This window comes from Sinohyriopsis cumingii, unplaced genomic scaffold, assembly GCF_028554795.1.
Source record: "Sinohyriopsis cumingii isolate HCF-2022 unplaced genomic scaffold, ASM2855479v2 utg002196l, whole genome shotgun sequence".
Taxonomy (NCBI): domain Eukaryota; kingdom Metazoa; phylum Mollusca; class Bivalvia; order Unionida; family Unionidae; genus Sinohyriopsis; species Sinohyriopsis cumingii.
This window is the reverse complement of record NW_028316153.1, coordinates 33,067-50,504: the sequence shown is the minus strand read 5'-3', so window position 1 is coordinate 50,504 and position 17,438 is coordinate 33,067. Positions and strand designations below refer to the sequence as shown.

The 17,438-nt window shown below is 35.4% G+C and overlaps 1 protein-coding gene across 1 annotated transcript in view; it reads right to left on the bottom strand.

Annotated features, from left to right (window-relative positions):
- LOC149770954 (juxtaposed with another zinc finger protein 1-like) overlaps window positions 1–17,438 on the bottom strand; it is a 42,837-nt gene that overhangs the window by 12,913 nt on the left and 12,486 nt on the right. The window contains exons 2-5 of the mRNA XM_089948946.1: window positions 15,420–15,492; window positions 7,554–7,654; window positions 5,371–5,473; window positions 1,242–1,373 (exon numbers count right to left, since the gene is read on the bottom strand). Coding sequence (XP_089805072.1) covers window positions 1,242–1,373; window positions 5,371–5,473; window positions 7,554–7,654; window positions 15,420–15,492 — 409 coding nt within the window. The remainder of the gene's footprint in view (window positions 1–1,241; window positions 1,374–5,370; window positions 5,474–7,553; window positions 7,655–15,419; window positions 15,493–17,438) is intronic.

The following is a 17,438-nucleotide window of genomic DNA, read 5'->3' as shown; positions in this document are numbered from 1 at the left end:
TTTGACTTCAATACATAGTGCCCTCCATGGTGAATGCATTCATCAAGGTTTCATAACTGTGCATGTAGTAGTGTCACAGAAACTAAACACCAACATATATGCCAGCAACAACAACAACAATGCTGTTGATACAAATGTTATGTATGCCTTGCTCATGCATCACAAGTGAGACTTACAGAATCTATGTTAGAGTTTGCACTTAGACAAGAAAATCCCAGTCAAGGGGTTGTATTAATGTAACCCTGCTACTGGGAATGTCTGTCTTGGTAGAAACACAGATATAGAGTATTTTTCTTATCCAAAAATTTTCAAATATAAAATAATCCTGCATTTTTCAATATTATTAGCAGATTCAACATATATTAATCAGGTAATATAATTGAATTTCACATTATGTAAAGGTCACCAGGTTTGGTACTCTTATGAAAATATGAATAATTTTCTAAGTAGAATCTAGCTATATATGCTGCTCTTAGAAAATAAGAAATAAAGAAAAAAAATGTTACAATTGTTACATGTTAGAAGTATTGCACAATGAGTGGCTAGAAAATATTCTCTTGTTTATAAATACACACATTAATATGAATTTATGTTAATGAGACAATGAGATGAAAATTGAAATCTAATTACACAAGTTCTACACATAAGAAAATTGAAACATAAAAACATTTGATATTTATACTGTATTATCACATTTAATCAGTGGATGTCATATGAAAATAACAATAAGTAATCAATATCTTTTATATTGTGAACTTTTAACTTTCATCAAATCTGATTTAGAAAACGCTCTATGGTTGACAATTGTACTCTACTGTGCAGTACAATACTGGGTTCGAAGTGTGTAGTGAATGTAAGGAGATTTCTGACATGACTTTCTTGGAAATTTATATTTGTTGTCCTGGAAATATGGTAAGTGATGATATTACTGGTGCAATGATATTCTACATGGAAATCTTAACTTAGTCTAGTGAATGCAGGAGTTTTCATAATAATGTTATTGTTATACATAACAATGACTTGTTCTACACATGTTTAAATACCATGACTTGTTCTACATAGTACTTGGACAAGTTACAATTTTTTTCAAAACATTATATTACACATAGACTTATAAATATCAGTGGCTCAAAGGAAAAACATAAAGTTAAACCAACTTTAAAATTACATGGCTTTCTAAGCAAACAAGTTCTTTACCTGACTGCCTGATTAACACATTTAAATGACTGTATTTTATATACCTGGTATCTTTCCTGTGTCCATTTCGGGCATGATATTTAATTCCATTCACGTTCTTGTACCTTTTTTTACAGCCAGGGACAGGACATACAAATGGCTTGTCTCCTTCTCCTTCCTTCACATTGTTCACCATACTGCAAAACAACAAAAAACAATTTAACCAAGAGATTACAAGAAGGGATTTGTTTTTAACAGTAAATGCTTCCCACCATGACGAATAATGTCATTCTGTGACACAGATACTTGAATGAAGAAAAGAAAAATCTAGCAAGGTGGATAAAATTAAATTGTAATAATACATTCCTTGATTTTAAGACAAAATGTTGGCATTAACTCATCTTATTTGTACTTAAGTTGCCAATACAGCAAGTCAAGACAATGTGAATTAAGCAGTAGCCTATAGCATGTAGTTCAGACTAATCCACAACTGTGTCCTGAGTTGTGAAAATGCAAAATGAATAGTAGCCTATCACATGTTGCTCAAACTCATCCACCTATAACATGGAACTCTGACTTGTTTTCTCATTAAAATTATTTTTAACTGTCTTCTATAAATCTCCCTAGGATTTTGTAATAAGTATTACAATACACTGACCTGTATATGCAATATGAAAATTTTGGTGATATCCACCCCAATGCATATATGCCAATCTCCCAAGAATTATAAGCATAATTACTGCTATTATAAGAGGCAAAAAACACGTATTTGGATGTAAAAAGCGTAATCAATATATTACATGCCAGAATTACAACATAAATATATGAAAAAGACAGATTTTTACTACCAACCTGGTTCTTCAGCTGGTCATAATTCTTTTCACAAAAGGAAACATTCATATGGATTAGAACCAGATTACAAACACAAACTTACTGAAAGGTTATTTATATTCAGCATTCATATCAACCAGTCTACTTGTGTAACTTCTGCTCAATGATCGTAACTGTAATTCTGCAATGATCATGGTTACCGTATTTACCGCATATGTTGGGGCACCGAATTTGTTGGGACACCATAAATTAATTTTAAAAGTAATTTTTTTGTGCACTGTATGTTCTGGGACACATCGTTTTTTTCGAGTCGTAAGTTGTGGGACACCTTTTAAATCATTCGAAAATTACATGTCGGAAATTGCAATCCAACTGAAATTTTATTTTTTAAATATAAAACTGTATTTGAGATAAAACTCTTTAATCCACTGCAGCAGCATCTCATTAACACAACCCTTCTCCTGCACACGTACGGTCTATTATTTTGGTACATGAATACTTTTTTAACTTTCTCATACCGTGAAAAATTGTTGGAGGCAACACACCACCTGAAGTGGAAACTGCAAGAACAAAAGGAAAATTTTTTTCAAATCTGCACTAGTCTTGCTAATTCTCACACTTTTGATGTCCATCTTATCGTCAGTCCATCCAGGAATGCGATCAAAGTACACTAGAGTTTCATCCATGTTAATGATCATATTGTCGGCGAAATGATCTGTTTCTCTTCTGGGCATCACAAATTCATCACATGATTTTATTTTCTCCAAATCTTCTGGATGATGCTGGTTCATCGATGTTCGCGCATGAAGCACTATATTGTGCAACTTTAAAAACTGTTCCATTGTTTTACTTTATTGTCAAACTTTTTGTGAATACTGTTGAAAAGGAACCAAAGTTAACTTCCATATCTCGGCCGTCTTTGTATATTCAAAGCTGAAAAAGATAAATCGGCACACTTAAAAGAATCCAGTAGTCGGCATCTGAGGTCAGGTTGCTTTGCAATAAAATAACCTTTGTATTGATATCCTTTAAAAAAATTTGGCTTCCGAGTCCAAAGTCGGCTTCCAACGTCGGCTTGCTTTGTAATAAAAATAACCTTTGTCTTTGATGTCCTGTCGGCAAGTTCAAAGACGTTTACTGCTGGCTGCAGTTGTGTTTATTTACCACCAGGGCTAATATGTGCTTGGCATCTTTAGTAATAATTAATACAAAGGTGCACTGATGTCTGTGGGTAAATATTAATGATACTTATGTAACCCGCGCTGGCGAAAAGATTGTCACTTGCACTCAAGTGAATGTGTTTTAAAATAATGATTTTTATTTGCAAGATACTGGCATACAGTATAGTTCTCTTCTGGCCTTAACGAATTCATCACATGATTTTATTTTCTCCAAATATTCTGGGTGACGCTGGGTCATCGACATCTGTGCACAAAGCACTATATTGTGTCACTTTAAATTTTTTTCATTGTTTCAATTTATTTTCAAAATTCCCGTGAATACAGTTGAAAAGGAACCCAAGTATGCTTCCATATCTCGGCCGTCTTTGTATATTCAAAAATAAAAATTAAAAAAAATCGGCTCACTTCACAGAAGCCATAGTCAACTTCCGATGTCGGCTTGCTTAGCAATAAAATAACCTTTGTATTGATATCCTTTACAAAATAAAGTAACCGGGGTCGGCTTCTGAGATTGCCTGCTTTGTAATAAAAATAACCTTTTGTCTTTGATGTCCTGTCGGTAGGTTCAAAGAAGGAGTTAGCTGCTTTCTGCCAGTCATGTTTATTTACCACCAGGGCTTATATGTGCTTGGCATGGTAAGGATAATTATGTAACCCTAGCTGGTGAAAAGACTGTCACTTGCACTCAAGTGTATGTGTTTTCAAATGATGATTTGTTTTGCGAGATATTGTCATACAGTAGACCTGGATATAATTCAATCTTGATTATTTTGCATCCAACACCGTGTCATGTGTGAATGTCATCTTCAAGATATCAGTTGACTATTTCCCTCTTGTATGCGATTTTGTTGGCTCCAGTTTTCAGTCGGATAACATGTTCAAACCTTTAGCACAACCACACACAATTGTTTCTCAGTGTACATGTCAATTAACAACATGGTGTGTGGTATCGGACATAACTGATACACGCTACAGTATGGAAGCCTATGCTACTTATACAGATTTTGTGGAAATATTTTATTCTTTAATGCTCATGTTGAAAAAAGGAATAAATGATAACACAAGGTTAGTTTCTTTCTTTTTATTATCAATTAAGCGTTTTATTTATCTATTTTATTGCGACGTGCAGTGGGGGGGGGGCACAAATGCAATACAAATTTATTTCGTTTCTCAAGTCTTGGGACATATGACCAAAGTGAAAAAAATGTTTCACCATAAGTTCTGGGACAGGAAAAAAAATAATTATTTTATTGTGTCCCAACATATGCGGTAAATACGGGGTGCTCAGAGTGCTGTATTACATAACTCTTAAATTTTTTTTTTTAAGTTTGTAAAGTGACATTGATTTGTCCTTTTATCTGATCTGATATGTTTAGAAGTTTGAAAAAATCATTGTGCTCTAAAATGTTTCATCATATAACATTCACAATTTGCACCATAATGTATTTCATTTAACATCTGGTTTAAAGGTTTAGACTGGTTTACTACCTAACTAGCTTATCAAAATATGATTCTGTTAAGCAAAGTTCACATTTGAAGAAACCCATTTTCTTGTAAACAGTTCATATACAATTGCGACAGATATGAAATAAGGAAAGTACTCTTACATTATTCTTATGCAGCAATCACCTTTTCAAGAATATTCTCAAATTCATATGAGTGGAATTAAAAAGATGATTAAAAAAATGAAGTGTGTGATTTGTGATTTGGATTTTTTTAACGTAGCTTTAAAAAAAATTCAGTTATATCACTTCGATGTCTGCAGTGTGATAGTGACGTCTAGCACTGGGGCAGCATGCTGCAGACATGCAACTTGATGTCCCACCCAGTCACATTATCTTGACACCAGGCCGACCAGTCGTAACACTAGCCTCTTAATGCAGAGCGCCAAGCAAGGCAGCTGTTAGTACCATTTTTGTAAGTCTTTGGTATGACTCGGCTGGGAATCAAACCTATGACCTCCTGCATCCAAGATGGATGCTCTAACCACTAGGCCATCTAAGAGGTAAAAAAAATGAAGACCCCCCAACTTTTTATTAATTTATTATTATTTCCTTTTTTTCATGTACCAATAAAGGTGTAATCCATATAAAGCATAGAGCAAAACATAATTTTGATGAAAAACAAAGTACTCGTTGGCATGTATGCTAAAGGCTACATGGAGAAATATTCTGTGTTGTACCTGAGAATGAGTTCTGATGTGAACTCTTCCTGTATGGTCCAGGAATCATCACTGTCTTCCTCCCCACTCCCCATTTCCTCTTCCTCATCATCAAACTCACTCCCTGATGACAACAAAAAAATATGTTTGATACCAGGGGCTGAAATTTATCATTAATACTCACTTAAATTGGGATTTTTTAAAATATAATTTAAATATTTTAAATCTGGGCAAATTTGTAGAAGTTATATATAAAAAACATCTTGGATTATTAGCCAATGATACAGAAAATCTCAAGTTATTGTGTACAAAATAGCAGTAAATAACTATAAGAGCAACAATAACATAATTTACTATTTCTTGTGAAATCAAGCCCAACTCTTAACTTTATTTTTGCTTGCAAAACATATATGCCCCCAATGCAAACTACAAAAAGAAGATTAGGTACAAAAATAACTTCCAGAAATTTAACTGGTGGCTTGAAAATCTAATCAGGTCATCTATATATTAAGGCAAAGTTAGTCACAAAATCTGTGTGAGTAGAATGATTTCTGTTAAAATTTCTCCAGTGTTATTGTTGATTCCGAATGTTATAAACACAAATGTTTCAAGGTTGCTGCTTGTTTTATCTTCATCCATATTTCATTATTTCATTCCACATAGCATCATTTGTCCAACATATAAAGACCCCCACCATCACAAATCAGAACTGTGTCAAAGCTGACCAAATTTTGTTGAGCTTAATGTTTTAGATGAAGTTGTATTTATGTTTTTCTACTTTTGGTAATGAAAGCCATATTTTATGGCAGAATGGCATTTTGTATGTTAATCTGGAAGGCTTTTAGGTAAAGACTATTTTGGTCAAATCTGGTTGAATTCTAAAGAGCAGTAATTAAGAATAAATTACTCAAAGTTTTTCTACTCTTTCATAACAGCAGCCATATTTGAAGGTAGATCAGGGAAAAAGATTGTTCTTTTCCAGCTGGCTGACCATTTATATTTTTTGTTGCTGACCCTAGCACTTTTTGGCCTCTGGGTATAAAAAAAATAGAATTTAGCCCAGTTCTTGGAGCACTTAGTACAATGTATGTACTAATCATTATAATGTATACTATGTTTCACAAAAAAATACCTACCCTTATTTAATACCAGTTCAATAGGATATGTGCATACTTTTTTTTTTTGTGGTGGGGGGGACTTCATATAATCATGAAAGATCTTCATGCCAGGATACTTTTTGTCAAGTTTCATTCAACTGGACTCTGTTGTTACTGAATAAGTCATTGAAAAGCTTTTTCTATTTTTAGTAATGGCACCCACATCTGATGGCAAATCAATATCATTTGTATAAATTTTAATGTCTTTATGCTAAGATGTATTCTATCATATTTGATCAATTTCTGTCTAGTGTCTGATCACATATTTTACTGCCTGCAATTATTACCTACACCCCTCACAATTTTTTTGGGTACATTTTCTTCAGCTAACTGACCTGGTTGCTTATAACACGGTTCAGTCTTTAATACATTTGGGTTCTATGGCGCCCAACTACAGTGTTATAGCAGGGTCACACTGTGACTGCCAATGAAGCATGTATTTTACCGCCCGCATTTATTACCTATCCCCCACCCCAGAAATTTGTTGGGGTAGATGCATCATAACTTCAACTAACTGACATGGTTGCTTATAACAGGGTTCGGTCTATAACATGGTCGGGTTCTATGGCTCCCAACTACTGTGTTATAGCAGGGTCATGCTGTATAATAAATGGAACAAGAAAAGTTGGTTGCTATGACCTAGTTTTGCTTGTGTTGTACTGCATCGATAATGACAGTTCATACAAGAGTTTCAGAGAAACTAAACTAAATGCAAATATTTAATGTAATCAATTGTCAGTGTCCACCTTTGCTTGTGATGAGCAGAACCCTCCAGAATGTTTATATCAATCAACTGTACATGCAGCAATGTCACAGAATCTGGGCTTAATGCACAATTTACCAATGATGCATATGCCTACAATAACTACAATAACAACAATATCATCACCACTGCAAAAGTGATCACTACGTTCACCTACTCACTTACGTTTCTCAGGCAAGACAAAAGAGCTAAACACTGTTTAAACTGTGGATGTCCCTGGCCAATTGCAAGTGTTACATGTGCTTGCTACCTGTTTCCTAAAAATGAATATGAGGTATTTTTACCAGTAGGGGTGGCACTTCTGGGTGGCATGGCAGGCGGCATTGCACGTGCTCGTTTTCTTTGAACCTCACTTTGTTCTTTCTTAGCAGCATCTGTGAAAAATCTGCAAATATATCATCAATTTAATCTTTTTAAAAATTTTATGTTTTATTAAAATAATAAAATAAAATAGAGACAAACTGTCATGACTGTTTGTGTCTATTTTATTTTATTATTTTAATAATTCAAGTTTCATTAGCGATTCGTGTATCTTTTAGATCCTGTCATATATATATATATATATATAAAATTGTTACAATGATGCATATCATTTATGACGCTACATAACGACGTAATTGTTGTTTTAAAATAAAAGACGTCACCCGTTTCTTTCAAAACATTTTGTGCCTGCAGAAGCAAAAATCGAATGCAAAACTAGGTGCACAACAAGTTCTGGAATGCACCACATAGTTTTGTTACAAGTGTGTCTACATGGCATGGATTCCCCTGACAATATGATGTGATTAAGGGGAAAAGTAGAAGTGAAACAGGGGCAATAACTCAGGAAAACTGGGGGAAGGGGTGAATGATAGAATTAAAATTTCATCTAGAATTTTTTCAAGCGAAGCGTTACACAAAATTTGGTTTCAATCAGTTAAGTCCGTCAAATGTTATTAAGCAGAATATAAGTGCAGGTTCCAAGTCAAACAAGACCCATAACTCAACATTTTGCTGAAAAACAATATAAATAATTACTGACCTGTGTCTTCTTAATATAATGTCTCATATCAAAATTGATTTAAATCCACAAAATCCATCAAAAATAAAAGAGCAAAAATGAAATTTGAAAGTAATTTGTTATGTCAAGAAGGGCCATAACTTCATTTTAAAAAATCTGAAATAACTTGAAAATCAAACTTGATCGAAGCATTTTTTTTTCATGTCAAGTTTCATACATTAAGTCATTAATAAGTTATTAAGCAGTAACAAATGGAAGGTATAGTTGTAAGCCAAAAAAGGGCCATAAATGTGAAACATTTTGCCAGGAAGACCAAAATAAAAGTAATGAGAAAAGAGGTGACTTGGAAGTTCATCATCATGTACTACAACATTAAACAGGATCAAAGGGATAAACATAATGTGTGAGAGATTGACAGTCATATTCCTTTTTGTTATAAACATATATATGTAATCTTAATTATAATTGCTTTGTCTTTTTTCTCTTTATCTCATCACTTACAGGTGCAAATGGAATAAAAGTGCTATGTAATCACAAGGTACCTTAAGTTAATTTCATGTCAAGTTACACTTCTGTTTTGTTCTAAAGAATTGGAATACTTTGCTGCATGTTTACCTAGAAGACCCAAGTCAATAAACTAAATACTGAAAACTATTAGAACTATATTCTGTCCAAAAAAAGAAGGATGAAAGGGAATGTCATAAGAAATATGATTCAGTTCAGGCCAAAATATTATATATGTGTTTCAAGTCACCCAAACGTCCCCGTTTTCATTGCTGACTCTAGCACCTTTTCCCCCCAAAGGTAAATTTTGTTTTTTCTTCTCCAAAATCTGATTTGAGCATCTAATCAAGCAAGTTTTGCCCAGTATTTTCAGTGCTTATATATACAGTGGAACCATGTTAACCCAGACTCCATTTATCTGGAAACCTCGCTATCTGGACATAATTCAACAGGAATGGAATTCCAAAACGTTAATTTGCTCTGTTAATCAAGAAATCCATGTTCTGGATCATGAAATTAAAACTGGGGACCAAAGTGTAAAATTACTTAAAACTTGCATCGATAATCCAGAAATAATCTGTCCAAAAATAAGAAAATTTGAAAACTCATATGAAAATAGTCAGTCAGATAATACAGATTCACCTATGCAATTTTGAAGGCATCAATGTATCAATCTCTGATTGGTCAAATTCTAGTGGTATGTTAAAGTTATTGTTCACATGATCATGTGTGTGGAAAAACTAAGTAACGTGACCATATTGTAACCAGCAATTGTATAAATGATGTCTATTTTAGCTAGTTGTGGACAGGGGTGTTAATAATTAAATAAACACAATGGGATCAAATCATCCACCTTTTTTGACATAACATATGGTAAATAAATTGTGTCATTAAGCCTCTTTGTTGTTCACCAGTTGAATTAACAATCACAGTTTATTGATGGCTATACAAATACAGTTGAATGATTTAAGCTGTGGACAGTAAAGGGCTTCATTTCCAAATAAAATGGGGACATCAATTATCAGCTCATTAGCAGCTATAACAGCTGTAAAATATGACTTATAAAAATGACTTCATTTTATTAGTTGACCATGATGCATTTAACTGTGAGATATCAGTTTGTATTGGTAGTACTTTTTACATATATTATGGCGACATCATCAAGCAAGCATACACGAGCAGAGATATCGGCCAACATAAAAAAGAAGATTTGCCAGCACAAAGAAGATCACCCTAAAGCTACCATTCAAGATATATGCCAGCATATTATAGCTTACTCATCATTAGACACTGGCAAGTCAACAGTTGTGGACATCGTAAAAAACAAGGACAAATGGTTGTCTGTACCTGCCAACTCAGCAGACCTAACCTACGCTCGCCACGCCAAAAATCAGCAAGTTCATGATGCCGTCTAAATGTGGTTCTCAGACATGTTGGCTCACCACCCAGCCATCAACAATGAAATGCTCATTGCCAAGGCAAAGATACTAGGAGACCAAATTGGCATCACTGGCTTTGCCTATTCTCATGGTTGGCTACAATGCTTCAAGAATCGGTGAGGCATCAAACACAAATTGTATGAGGGAGAAGCCGAGAGAGTAAACATGGACAAAGTGGATGCAAGCAGAGAAGAATTACCGTGACTACTGCAAGACTACGACCCACAAGACATATTCAACTTGGATGAAACTGGATTGTTTTTCTGACTGGGGCCAAGCTACAGTTTAGCAGCCCACAACATTAAAGGCAACAAAGAGTCAAAAGATAGGATCACCATGACACTCACTGCGAACGCAACAGGGACCATCAAACTGAAATCATTTGTCATCACCAAAGTCAAAAGACCTCGGTGTTTTGGCAAAACTTAAACCAAGACACATACATGAGATACAGACACAATTGCAAAGTTTTCATCGACTGGTTGAATTACTTCGATAGACAGATGAGGGAAGCCAAGCGCAATAAAGATTAAGCAACATAAAACTACACTTCCTTCCGCCAAATACAACAGCACACATTCAGCCAATGGATGCTGACATAATACATGCATTCAAGGCTTACTACAGGAAACAACTGGTTAGACATTACACTGACTGTGCTGAGCAAGGCAAGGTTCAAACATTGGACATCAGGCAGGCAATACACATGCTAATGACAGCGTGGGGTTCAGTGACTCAAACAACAATCTCAAACTGCTTTAGACATGTACAGATCATACCTATGCCAACCACTACTGTCAATGATATTGATGATGGAGATGACATGCCATTAGGTGAGCTCAGAGATCTAAGAAGAAGCCTTCCCACCCAGGCTGCGATGTCTGCCGAGGAATATGTACAGACAGACGACATGGAAGAGACAGGGCAACAACTCAACAATGGTGACATTTTGACACTGGTATCTAGAGATGAGGTTCAAGACAATGCTAATGAAGAAGACGATGATGCCACTGCTGACCTAGAAGGAATAGACATTACCATCAACCAAGCCAAGGACAGCATAGCAACATTAATTTTGTATTTTGAGCAGATGTCAGCAATATTCACCAATGATGACATAAAACACAATAGTGAAGCCCTTGAGAATCTATGGTCATTATCAATAGTCATTGCAAATAGATCCACCAAAGAATCCCGGCAAACAAAGGTTACAGATTTCTTCAGGAAATTGACATAATATATGTATGTGCAGTACATACATGTGTGATGTGTTTGATGTGTTAATTGTCTAAACTTATATTTACTGTACATGTATGTACAAGCTCATGTGAAATAAACACGTCAATAGATGTATTCATTGATTTATTTCAACCATTACTGAATATACAATACATTTAAAGCTAGCATATACATGTGCATGTACATGTATACGCTATGACGACATCGTAAAATAAAAAATGTGCATGATTCAATTATCCAGATAACTCATTAATCCAGACATATTCATTGGGAACGAATGAGTCCAGATTAACAAGGCTGTACTCTATATATATATATATATATATATATATATATATATATATATATATATATATATATATATATAAAATAATAATAATAATATCATTATAATATATATATAATGTTAAAAGAATTACCTACCTCTCAGTGCATTAGGAAACACTGTTTGGCCTCATACATAAAATCATTTAAAAAAAGGGTAATTCAGACTATAACTCCATGCAAAACCTGGTAAATGACACTCAGGCTGTGTCATCTTAAGCAATTAAAAAGGGTTATTGGTTATTACCAGTATGTACTGTCACCTATCTGAACATTTATTAAAAATGAAATGTTCAAATTATGGAAGAAATACATATTAATACGAAAAAAAGACGTATCTGCTCTCATCACTACTGCGATGATACACACACATTGGAAAATCCAAACATTTGAGCGCTTAAAAGCAATGATATACTTTTGTTCTGATCAAGATGATTTCCAATCAGGAAAATGGCAATTCTGACAAAATAATAAATGCAGCTGACATGAATGAAATGAGGGAGCAATTCCAACAAGCAAGATTTTCTAAATTCTGAGACATTTCACAATGACAATGTTGGGGCTGCCAAACAGAAACTGGGGCTGCCAGGTATCGCCAAAAATTTGGGGTCAGGTATCCCTGCAAATTGGAATTACCAGGCATTGATAACACTGGTCAACAGTGAAATCATTACTGACTTGAAAAGGCCCTAATCTGTAGTATTTTGGTGTGCCGAACACGAATATAACCGTGAAAAATTTGTATTGGCTCTCGTTTTGAAGATATTCATATACCTCATTTTCTATGTTTCACTGTGTAAATTTCTCCAGTAGGACTGCAGCAACATCCGGAATAATGATGTAACATTGCATAATACCATCATGCTCACATCATCCACAGTTGATTGCATCATTTTCTGATGCAATGCAATACTAATGCCATGCGGCTGCTGAAGTAAGTTGACGTCAGCAGTGTACTATACATGTGTAGGCCTATTATACTAATGCCAGGCGGCTGCTGAAGCTGACGTAAGCAGTGTACTATATAAAGCCCAATCAGATAGGTTCAGCATTTAAAATATTTTAGACGTTGTGCGAGACAGTTCAAGCTACTGTTACATAAAACTTATTATTTTATCCATTTACGTACAATAAAGAACAGTAATGCCTCGAAAGTGTGTTAATACCGCGGACAATTTTTGCTATATTTGTGGGGAAGTGACATTTGCCAACCAGAAGAAAAGTATCAATTCTCAAGTGAAGAAGGCATATCATCTTTACTTCGGATGCAAGGTTGGTGACCAAGACAAGCCTTGGGCTCCGCATATATGCTGTGCTACATGTACAACACAGCTTTCACAGTGGTTGAATTGCAAAAGGTCATCAATGCCGTTTGCAGTCCCAATGGTGTGGAGAGAGCCAAGCAACCACCTAAATGACTGTTACTTCTGCTTGGTTCCTCCTCTTTCCGGCGGAATAACGAAGCGAAAGAAGTCGAGAATAGTCTACCCAAACATTCCGTCTGCATTGAGACCAGTTCCACATGGTGAGGGACTTCCTATTCCAGAACCTCCAGCAGAATATTCTCTTGATTCATCTGACGAAGACAAAGGTGAGTCGACCTGTTCTTCTCCTGGTCCATCAGCATGCAGTGATCCAGATTTTCACTGTGGTGCATCATCAACCCCACACAGAATAACACAGGAAGAACTAAATGACCTGATTCGTGATTTGGGCTTATCAAAGAACAAGGCAGAATTGCTAGGATCAAGACTCCAACAATGGAATCTTCTAGAAGAAGATGTCACAATTACTGCATATCGAAAGCGCCACCAGCAATTGGAGCCTTTCTTCAGAAAGGAAAGTAATCTGATATTCTGTTCCGATATTGAGGGCCTCATGAATGCTTTAAAAATCACTCATGACCCACAAGAATGGAGACTATTTGTGGACTCTTCGAAACTGAGTCTCAAGGCTGTGCTTTTGCACAATGGAAACATTCTTCCATCTATTCCAGTAGCGTATGCTGTCCACATGAAAGAGACATACGATAACTTAAGGCAGCTACTGAATTCCATTGAGTATAACAAGTACAGCTGGCACCTCTGTGGTGATTTGAAGGTAGTTGCCCTTTTAATGGGACTGCAGCAAGGATATACAAAATACATGTGTTTCTTATGCGAGTGGGATAGCCGAGCAAGGGAAATGCACTACATGAGGAAGGAATGGACTCACAGGCAGAATGTAGCCATTGGAGAGAAGAATATCCAACACCCAGCTCTGGTTGAGGCTCAGAAAATCTTGCTACCACCCCTTCACATCAAACTAGGTTTGATGAAGAACTTCGTGAAAGCCATTGACCGGACTTTGCCAGCATTCCGATACCTGCATGAAAAATTCCCTCGACTCAGCGAAGCAAAGATTAAAGAGGGAGTTTTTGTGGGTCCTCAGATTCGAGAGCTTTTCAAAGATGACCGGTTCAACAACTTGCTGGAAGGTGACGCGAAACAAGCATGGAATGCTTTTCGCCTAGTTTCTACAAACTTCCTCGGAAATGTTAGGGCAGAAAACTATAAGGAACTAGTAGAAGACATGTTGATGAAGTATAAGAAACTTGGCTGCAATATGTCTCTAAAGATTCACTTCCTTCATTCCCATTTGGATTTCTTTCCAAGCAACTGTGGTATTGTTAGTGATGAACACGGCGAACGTTTTCATCAAGATATCGCAACAATGGAACAAAGATACCAGGGAAAATGGTCCACTACAATGCTGGCTGACTACTGCTGGACACTCCTCAGAGATGCTCCCGAACAGCTGTACAAGAGACAGGCGAAGAAATCTAAGATGTAGTCAATGACTTGATTTTTTATAGGTAGGCTATTACAGTTGACCTTTTACTATTGGAATGCATTTCGTTATGTAAACATTAATTTCTTGCAGATTACAAAAAAACTAGAGCCAATTTTGCAATTTGACTGTCATATTCGTGTTCAGCACATAAAAATTGATAAGAATTGACTAATTTTATTTCAGTAACATGACTTTTGTAAAAATTTGTTGTCCAGTGTAATCAGTACTGAAGAATCAAACCTGTTTCTAAACATTTTGCAGTGATCAGCATGGCATATTCTTCATATCAAGTTAAAGTGATTCTGAGGGTCTAAGAAACAACCATTTATACTCACTTATAAGTCAATTCATATTGTGCCTGCAGATCAGTGTCTGTGTTTATTATCCTACTGATTACTCCTAACAAACATCACTGGCACATATCTGCCGGTGTACTATGTGATGGCAGATCTGGGTCTGTGCAGCTTGCAGTTGGACTCAACTTATAATCAAGTATATATGGTATACCAAATTAGTGCTTACATAAAGCAAATTTAAGCACAACATGAGATATAGCTTACACATTATTCTGTCTGAACAATGTCATTCGCACAAGGAACCATCTTATCAATAACAGACTTAATGATAAATTAACACCAGCATACAGTGCAACCATCTGCTCAAAATTATCAATAACAGCCTTATATTATCATCAGAACATTGAGGCATACAATGTAATCATCAGCACAATATTATGTACACAACACATTTAAGCCAGGGGAAACAATTCTATAAGGCTTATTATGGGATCAGAATCCTCTCTGGTGACATACCTCAAAATGTATGATAGGGCAAGCGTGGCTGGTTGTTGGACTTCCTGCCTCTCCAATGCCTGAGGATCCCGATCTGAAAATATTTTGAAAACCAGTCTCAGGACAGAGAAAACCAGATTTATATCCACAGAAAATAAAAATGCCATCCAAGGTGGTGTTGATTGGGATAGGTTAGAGGCACAACTATGAAATTTAATGTACTCCCTTATTTCTTTTTCATTATTTTAAGGTCAGCCCATGCAACAGTGATTTTCTATGTGCCATGGTAGAAAGGAACAACATGGAAAGAAAATACTGAAACTGATTGTATTGATCACCGCTGTGGTAACCCACCATGAATATCCACTCTCATCAACGTCATCAAGGAGTGACTGTTGATCAAGTGGTTTACTGTTCATAAACCAAACAAACTGAACTAAAACATTTCACTGAGAGAGAGAGAGTATGTTGGGCAGAGGGTCACTAGGATTTTAAAACTAGAAGTCAAGGACTCACATTTTGGTAAAAATAGGAGTCCCACCAGCAGAAGTTGCAGTCCCCTCCCAAAAAGCTATGCAAATTAGAAGAACTATTGGTTGCCACTGAGTTTAATTTCTAGATTCTTTATAACACTGACACTTGTTTGTCCATTCATGTGAGACTAAATTTTGTCAGTCCAAAGAATGTCTTATTCCAAGCACTAAACTAGGCATCACAAACTTTCTTACACTTAGCTACTGTCCCATCCAAACTATCAGTTCTAGCAACTTGAGTACTCTTCTGAATCTCATTACAGTCTTCAACAGTTTGCCATTTAATCCCAAAACACTTATCCAAATTTGTGAATGCCGTTTTGTCCAAGTCTCAACATGTCTTGATTCTGAGGACATGTGTACTGCTTATTCCGCTATGCTCAGAAATTAACACAATAATAAAATATAAATTTGCTTCTTTTTGATGTACTCTTATAAATGACCACATGAACATCTCTGGGTCTTTCTGCCCCTGAATTCAATCACAGTAAATATCAATAATTGTCCCACCCAGCCACCAGTCAAAGCTTCTGAACCTGCTGCACAGCTATTGTATCATGTTCTTCTGACGTACTCTTATAATGGCAACATGTACATCAATGGGTCTTTCAGCCACTAAATTATGTCATTGTAAATATCAGCACAGCAAATTAATCAACACATTTTCCCACTACACAGGTGGCTGAAGCAGGACAGGCAATTTTTTTAATTTTGCTGCCTACCTATTACATGCGTACGGAGGACTCAAGCCAAAGTGATTTTCGGCAACCAAGGTAAAACACTGGCGTCCAAATATGTATGATTAAGCATTTCCTTTGTTGGGGCACAGAGTTTTCTATGCCACTTTCCTTATAAATTAATGTACATGGTTACTGTGTTTTCCAAATCAAATTTAGGATAGCATTAACATAAAGTCAATTGATGATAAACAAACTTTTTAATTACTGATAAATTATTAATTAATTGTATTGTATGAGACATCTCCATTTCAGGTTTATATAATCCCATATTACTGGAACCTAAAGATGCATTCCCAAATTATTTCCACTGAAGTTCATGCAATTGTTTTTGAAAATTATCTTAAAGTCAGTGATGTGTTGTATCACCTCTTGGAAATGCATGTCAAAAGTTGAATACTTGTATAAAAAAGCTGCATCAACATTTGAACAAGAGTGAAACAAAATCACATTTTTTTGAATACTTATTGAATACGTTATTTTTCTGGAGGAATTTACTTCCTTTCTTATCCTGGAAATGTATGATCATTCTTTATAATAAATGATCATTTGCTAATTCCCACCAAATTAACAATTATTCTGATGCCGATGACAGCGATCTATAGAGGAGTAATTAAAACTTTTGAAAGCATAGATCAAGCAGTTGTGTCATGGCGATAAAACTGTTTGGGAAACAAAGCGATTATAATGACAAAGTTAAATTCATATCTGACTGAATTTCTTGATGTCATGAAGAAAATATTAAAAGATGCATTCATGTACTAAATATG